The 7,847-nt window shown below is 38.6% G+C and overlaps 1 protein-coding gene across 1 annotated transcript; it reads right to left on the reverse strand.

Moving 5' to 3' along the window:
- Positions 1-5,131: 5,131 nt before the first annotated feature.
- On the reverse strand, positions 5,132-7,058 carry LOC143886260 (NAC domain-containing protein 6-like). Its single transcript, XM_077390195.1, has 3 exons — positions 6,865-7,058; positions 6,135-6,403; positions 5,132-5,649 (listed from the first exon to the last, which is right to left on the reverse strand). The coding sequence occupies exons 1-3, from the start codon at positions 7,028-7,030 to the stop codon at positions 5,293-5,295; spliced, it is 792 nt and encodes a 263-aa protein (XP_077246310.1). The 5' UTR covers positions 7,031-7,058; the 3' UTR covers positions 5,132-5,292.
- Positions 7,059-7,847: the final 789 nt, after the last annotated feature.

Below are 7,847 nucleotides of genomic sequence, written 5' to 3' on the forward strand. Positions count from 1 at the left end.
ACCGTCCATGTGATGGAACACAACGTAAATAGGTTGTTCCCTAAAAATCATTTCCAAAGGATGATACTAGCCCTCCGATCTATAGAGGTTTCCATAATATGCAGTTCCTCTATAAGTCGGAGGGTTGAGATCATCCTATTGTAATGATTTTTTTGGCACCACTTATTTATGTTGTAGCCCATCACATGGACGGTTTGGATCATCCAATATCTTATGCATGAGGTGTCAATTGGGAATGGGACAACCTGACCAAGGACCATATGTGATAGCAAGACGACAATGAGAGACAATGTCATAAGGTAGAGATCAGTGATGTACCTTTAGTATCATCCATCTGTACAAGAAGCATTATAATCGATGCCCCATTTATTGCATTTGTGAAGGGAAAATGCAAAGCCGCCGGGCTTAGATTTTTCCTAAGTTCGGAGCCCTCTGGGTTCTAGATAATTGCTTTAGTTGGATGCTTACTGTTTTGGATGTTCTCTCTGAAATAACAGAGAGTAATAATCAAAGGAAAAAAATCCTTGAAGCAACAGACAACATTCAAATTACTCGAATTCTTTTAATAAGAAAGATTTCCAAGATATGGCGGGTACCACCATGAACTAAGAGTCACGATCATGGGACTCCATGTGAATGGGCCCATATTGAGCTTCACATGCAATAAGCCCTTTGCATAGAGCATGGTATATTCTTATAACTTTAATAACTCAGAAGAGAATGCATATTCACTTATTCAGTAACTAGTGTAGATATCATTATACGGGCATTTTCCTATCACCCTTGCCTTTGACTATTCTTTCCTTTTGCCCTACAATGAATTCCTTTCGCCTTACATTGAACTCTCGACAACTATATATATATATAGAGAGAGAGAGAGAGAGAGGAATATGTTCGTGCGCTCAAGCTCTAATAGGAAATGGTGCGCTTGAGTGCACCAATCACATGGGTCCCACAATTTCTGTGAGGATCCAAACCATTCATTTGCAAGGCCCTATCATAGATAGGGTGTGTACCAAAAATCAGCTCCATTGAATCATCCTAACCCCTCCAAAAGTGGAGGGCAAATATGGGTAGATTTGTGGTCTGTCCATTTTGACCTCCACAAATGGATGGGTTAGGATGATCCTATGGAGCTGATTTTGTACACACCCTATCTATGTAAGGCCATTTCTAGTGAATGCTTTGGATCATCCTAACAATGTGGGACTCATTGGTTTGAGAGCTCAAGCTCACCATAAGGTTCCAACGCTCAAGCTCACAATCATTTTCCTCATATATATATGAGAAAAGTGTTCCTGCGCAGCTATGCAGGGAGTTATCTGTGCATTAGTGGCATAAAAAGCCACCTATTGGTCGCTTTTTTGGACCCCGCAAAGGTGGACCCGCCATACGAACCAATTGCAGGTAACTCCCTGTGCAGCTGCGCATGAACACCTCTCTCTCTCTCTCTCTCTCTCTCTCTCTCTATATATATATATATATATATATATATATATATATATATATATATATATATATATATATATGAGGAAACTGTTGGTGAGCTTAAGCTCACCAAACTTATGGTGAGCTATCTTGCCCAATCACATGGGGCCCCACTTTGTTAGGATGATCCAAACCATTCATTTGAAAGTCCCTTACATAGCCATAGGATCATCCTAACCCCTCCATTTGTGGAGGACAAGAATGGACAGACACAAATCTGCCCCATTTTTGTCCTCCACAAATGGAGGGGTTAGGATGATCCTATGGAGCTGATTTTTGGTACACCCCCTATCTATGATAAGGCCTTGCAAATGAATGGTTTGGATCACTCCCCAAAATGTGGGACCCATGTGATTGGGCAAGCTAGCTCACCGTAAGTTTGGTGAGCTTAACAGTTTCCTCATATATATATATATATATATATATATATATATATATATATATATATATATATATATATATATATATATATATAGAGAGAGAGAGAGAGAGAGAACTGTTGGTGAGCTGAAGCGCACCATTTTTTTAGTGCGCTTAAGTTGTTATAACGCCCCCCATTGGTGCGCTTAAGCGGGACCCAAACATTTAAACGAATGGGAGGCGTTATAACAACTTAAGCGCACCAAAAAAATGGTGAGCTTAAGCGCACCAACAGTTCTCTCATATATATATATATATATATATATATATATATATATATATATAGAAAACGGTTCCTACACATATGTGTAGAGAGTTCTCTACACACTAGCTTAAAATACAGTGGGGGCCCACATTGTTTGGGTGATCCAAGCCATCCATTTTAAAGGCCCTCACGTAGATAGGGTGTCTACAAAAAATCAGATCCATAAGATCATCCCAACCCTACGATTTGTGGAGGTAAAATGGATGTCTTTAAACCTTTACAAATTAGTCCATTTTTTGCCTCCACAGTTCGAATGGTTAGGATGATCCTATGGATCTGATTTTTTGTGGACACCCTATCTATGTGAGGGCCTTAAAAATGAATGGTTTAGATCACCCAAATAATGTGGCCCCCACTGTATTTTAAGCTAGTGTGTAGATAACTTATCTACACAAGTGTGTAGGAACCGTTTTCTCATATATATATATATATATATATGAGAAAACGGTTCCTACACATATGTGTAGATAAGTTATCTACACACTAGCTTAAAATACAGCGGGGGCCTACATTGTTTGAGTGATCCAAATTATTCATTTGAAAGGCCCTCACATAGATAGGGTATCCACAAAAAATCAGATCCATAGGATCATCCTAACCATTCGAACTGTGGAGGCAAAAAATGGACTAATTTGTGAAGTTTTATACACGTCCATTTTACCTCCACAAATTGTAGGGTTGGGATGATCTTATGGATCTGATTTTTTGAACTTATCTACACAAGTGATTTAATTTTTGAACTTATAGAGTCTAACCATTGATTTTAAATACTCTAACCGTCTATTAAATGGCATAAATCCGAGGTTTGGGATGGTTTGATGTGGCCAGTAACCTAAATTGAACCTCAACTTCTTTGGGACTTCCAACCCATCTTTTTTAGGGGGATTTATCTTTATATTTGCACCCATTGGCTGATATAATTTGGAACAATCTTTTGAGAGAAGTATATGCACTCCCTTGTTTTGCTTCAAATTTCTACTTTTTGTTTGGCTGTTATTAGCTTATTTGGTGAAAACGAGGTGCTTGTAGGCATGTCTGGCTACCATGAATTTTTTTTCCTGGAAAATTAGCTTAGCAATGAGGGAGGGTGGGAGAGGGAGAGGCACAAGAGTGACTTAGTGAGGAGAGTGTAAGAAAAGCATGAAAAACAAGGCAACAAGAAACGCCACCCAAAATATGATTGATTTTTTCGTAATTTTTTAACCACTGCTCACCTGTACTCATTCGTACCCTCTCAAATCCCTCCTCCTCCCAGCCGCACTGTCCCTCTCAGCACTCGAGAAATGAATTTATCAAAGAAAAAATTTGTGGTTGCCAAACACGGCCTTGATATGAGCTCTTTTCGGAAAAATTATCGAACACCCAAGGATACTATGTCTTTAACAAAGAAACCAAGTGTAAAGAAAATCCTAGAAAAAAAAACTTGCGCCATTTATTCGGCCCTAATCTTATCTCTATAGATGGCTTGCAGAAGATAAGTGACGAGAGACATTGTCATAAGGTAGAGATAAAGTGATGTACCTTTAGAATCATCCTCTTGGACAAGAAGCCATATGATTGATGCCCCATTAATGGCATTTGTGAAGCTAAAATTCAAAGCCGCCGGGTTTAGATTTTTGCTAAGCTTGAAACCCTCTGGGTTTCTAGATGTGTTGGATGGTTACACTGTTTGGATATTATCTCTGAAATTTTAATGAGTAATGACCAAAGAAAATTAGGAAAAAAAAACTTGAAGAAACAAGACAACTTTCAATTTCCCGAATGCTATTAATCAAAAAGATTTTCTAGATATGGTGAGTATGAAATGGGGGACCATTCTGAATGAAGGATCACGATCATGCAGACATAATGTGAGTGGGCCCATTTTAAGCTTCGATTGAGTCTCACAATAAGCACTTTGCAGAGGACGTGGTATATTCTCTTTTTTTTTTAATGAAGATGCCAATTTTATTATTTAATAATGGATTAGATGTCCACGGCGGCGGTACGGATTACCCCATATCCATACCCCCATATAAAATGATTTGCTAGAAGCTCTTAATTTGGCTAAGTGATATCAGAGCTTTGGTTGTTTGGAAGTATAATTCTCTGTGGATTGAAATGGATAATTCTACAGGAACCATGATCAAGTTTATAGAAATCATTAAATTTTAATGCTTCTGGAGTTAACATTTGCTCCTCCCGCCCTTAAAGATATCCTAAAGATTTCTGTTAAAGGGCCCGTTTGGATGCCGAGAAGAATTTGATTTGGATTTCTAAGATTTGCAGCCCTTTTTGTGTTGTGATTTGGATCTGGATCAAATCCTTGGGTTTCCAAATCATCGACTGACAGTGAAAAAAATCAGATTTCCAAATATGCTGTGGAAATAAGTAATTGGAAAGCCATAAGTAATTGGAAATCCATAGATCTGGCAGTTTCCTTCACCCTCTTAATTTGCTCCTCAACCTCTCCCCTCTAGTTGGAAGTACCCCCTTCCTTCACTCTCTCTCTCTCTCTCCCTCAACATGAGCCGGCGGATCTAATCATTTTGTATTCAAAACTCAATTCCAAATCCAAATACAAAATATGAGGTATCCAAACGGGCCCTTAAAGATTTTAGGGTATTTGAGTTTAGTTTGCATGAGCGTAGGAGTCTAGGGATTTAATCTCAGGCATTATATCAGATCGATGGCTTACTGGGAGTCTTGTTTAGAGAAAGAGTCACATGCTATATTTACGTATGTGAAAGTGACGTTTGCACGATTTTAATACTTCATTTTTGCTGAAAATCACAGGAAGAAAATGTTAATTCTTGGTTTTATTTTATCCTTCGTGGATTCGTAGAACTTCCCTTCATGGATTCTAAGTTCAAATCCATCGGAGGTCGGTCGACAGCGATCAACCCCCTACTTGTTCTTCGTGCTTACGGCTACGCACGCCAATTTATATGTTATGTCATGGTCATTTACAATTTTAAATCAGGAAAATCTCTCTCTTTCAAATACAACCGTTATTTTCTTATATACTATTTATCATTCACACCATAAAAAAACTTCATCTAGTTCCATGAATCTACATGAAATAACCCCGTAAGTTGTAAGTAAAATATCTACAGATTGATGTTGGCTCCTCTCACTGATTAAAAGTTCAATACATTTGCATAGGGAGTCCAATTCTCAAACCATGGGCTACGTAACAAGAAAGGATCCTGCATCCAATCCAAACTATACTTGGGCAACTGTAGTTCCGGCAGGTTCTGTTGCACCCACCCCACTTGTTCTGATGAGACTTCGCTCTCTTTCTCGTATTTCTTCTCATTGGCGATTTCTTCTTTTACATGTGGTTTTGTTTGTGATTTCTCTTGCTGGGAGGACGACAAAGTATCCATTGTAGAAACACTAAACTGGGACATCCTTAGATCTTCTTGCATGGCTCTCTGCTCAAGCACCCTTAGAGATGTCGCCTTCCTATAAATCTTGCATAGTACTATGTCCTCCTGTGTGGTAAATTCCAAAGAAACTGCTTAGATAAAGCTCTCGTTCTTGCTTTCAATTTTGTAAATATGTTAGTAATTTTAAAGTTTTAATTTAATAAAATTAAATAATTTTGATAGAGGCTGTAAAGCCCTACTATTTTCGTCTCTATTCATGGGTAACTTTTAAGGCCTAGAGTGTAAACCCCGTTTAAATGCTACAGTCTAAACCTCTTTTATTTATTTACTTAGTCATTAGGGAAGTGATATATCCGCCCCCATTTCTTCCATGGGCCGGTCGTCTCTAGTGTATTTATGACTACCCTTTTACACTACAAGTGGGTGTCCTAAGGAAGAAAAAAAGGGCGAACATATCATTTCGTAGTTATTATAAATTATGTAATAAATTTTAACTACCTCAAAATCAATTAAAATCCAAAAGTCAATCTCGTCAACTCAGCGCGAGAGAGACAAGGAGAATGAGTTGATTTATAGAATTTTGGTATTACCTTGGGCGAGGGGCAGGTATCAGGCATCCGATACTCATTCATGACCCAATCCGTTTTGGACCCTCTTGGGGCTCTCCCTTTGTAGAAAACAAGGGTCTTCCTAAGCCCAATAACACGTTTCGGATCCTTCACATTCAGTATCCGACGGTCCGATCCGGTCGCCTTCCAGAACCCATTCTCTGTCGTCCGATTCGGCCTCCCACCGTTGGATTGCTTCCTATCTCTAGGCACAAAGAAGTACCATTCTCTCTCACCAATCTTGGCCAACTCTGAGGTACAATAAAACATAAGTTCATAACACAATACATGATGGTGCACAGGTTAATTAAGCCATTTCAACCACACCTGCCTAAGTTAGCATTCCTAATAAATGCAAAATAAAAAGTGAAAACTACTAAAAAAACCCCTTAACCAAAACATATTTACAGAAATCCCCCAAAAAATTTCTTAATGGTAGATAAAGTTTCCTTATGGTTAGAAGATTAAGGCTAGAAATAGACCAATCCTTTAACACACTAATCTTTGAAAAAAGACTCTCTCAGATGTAGCTATACTAGCCAAGACGGGTGTAAATACAAGTTTTCAGGAAATAAATGTTCAGTCTAGTGGAACTTAGGTAATTGATAATAGCATATCAATCACCCAATGAAAGGAGTTTAAAAGAGAAGAGAGATTGTGTTTCCAATAAAAGATTATAGGGTGATTCAAGGTTAAAAGATTTACACATTACCTGGCAATTCCCATGGGTCGTGACGATAGATATTGAGGGTGCCTATAATATCAAAGTTGAGCTTTTTTCCATAGAGCACCCCTTTGAGATAGAATTCAAGGAGCTCTTCTTCAGTTGGGTGGAATCTGAAACCAGGGAGATCTAATTCACACAATGTTTTATCCATGCTCTCTCTCTCTCTCTCTCTCTCTCTCTCTCTCTCTCTCTCTCTCGGGGAAATGGAAGTTGATTTTTGTAATGCTCACACTCTATTTGGTTTGCTGGAATGGATTTATATAAGAGGGGTTTTGTGAGGGGAGACTCGAGAGTCTAAGTCTTTCAATTATGTGGAAAATTAGGGTTTTGTAGTGGGTCCCACGCGGTTAATTGACTAAGGAACGGAGAGCCACATGGCCCACATGACGTGATGACGCGTGGCGTGACTATCGTTCTTTAATATATTAGTTACTTTTACCCATAGAAGTATAAAAAAGGATAATACACCACCCTTGTCATTACAGTTGGTAGGATCTTGGATTCATCTCATTGGAGAGTGTCAAATCAAGTAATAAGTACTTAGAATAAAGTGATAGGGTGGAAGTCAAGAAGAGAGAAAGTATGAGGTCTGTGGGAAAACTGGAAATACATGGCTTGTCTTCACTAGCGTCAACAAGACATAAGATTTCTTGTAATCTATTTATAAGAAGGATTATGGGTCGGGAAATGATATCTCCACCCATTTCCAAGCTTTTCCAACCTCTGTTTGTTTATTATTTTTTAAGGGTGATGATATATTCGCACCCCCTGTAGGATGATTCGCTCCCCTTATTACGTGATTTGAGAAAAGAATAGTTTTATTAGAGAAAAGATACACGGGATGCCCCTGTTATCGAGATGATCCAAGCAATGCAAGCTACAAGAAAAATTGAATAAATCAATGGGGAGGACTTCTAGATCCACTCTAGACCCACCCTCTCTCGCTCGCCTATTTGGCCTTGCTATTA

This window comes from Tasmannia lanceolata, unplaced genomic scaffold (assembly GCF_043159265.1).
Source record: "Tasmannia lanceolata isolate RefF3 unplaced genomic scaffold, GAP_Taslan_0.1 ptg000011l, whole genome shotgun sequence".
Lineage (NCBI taxonomy): Eukaryota > Viridiplantae > Streptophyta > Magnoliopsida > Canellales > Winteraceae > Tasmannia > Tasmannia lanceolata.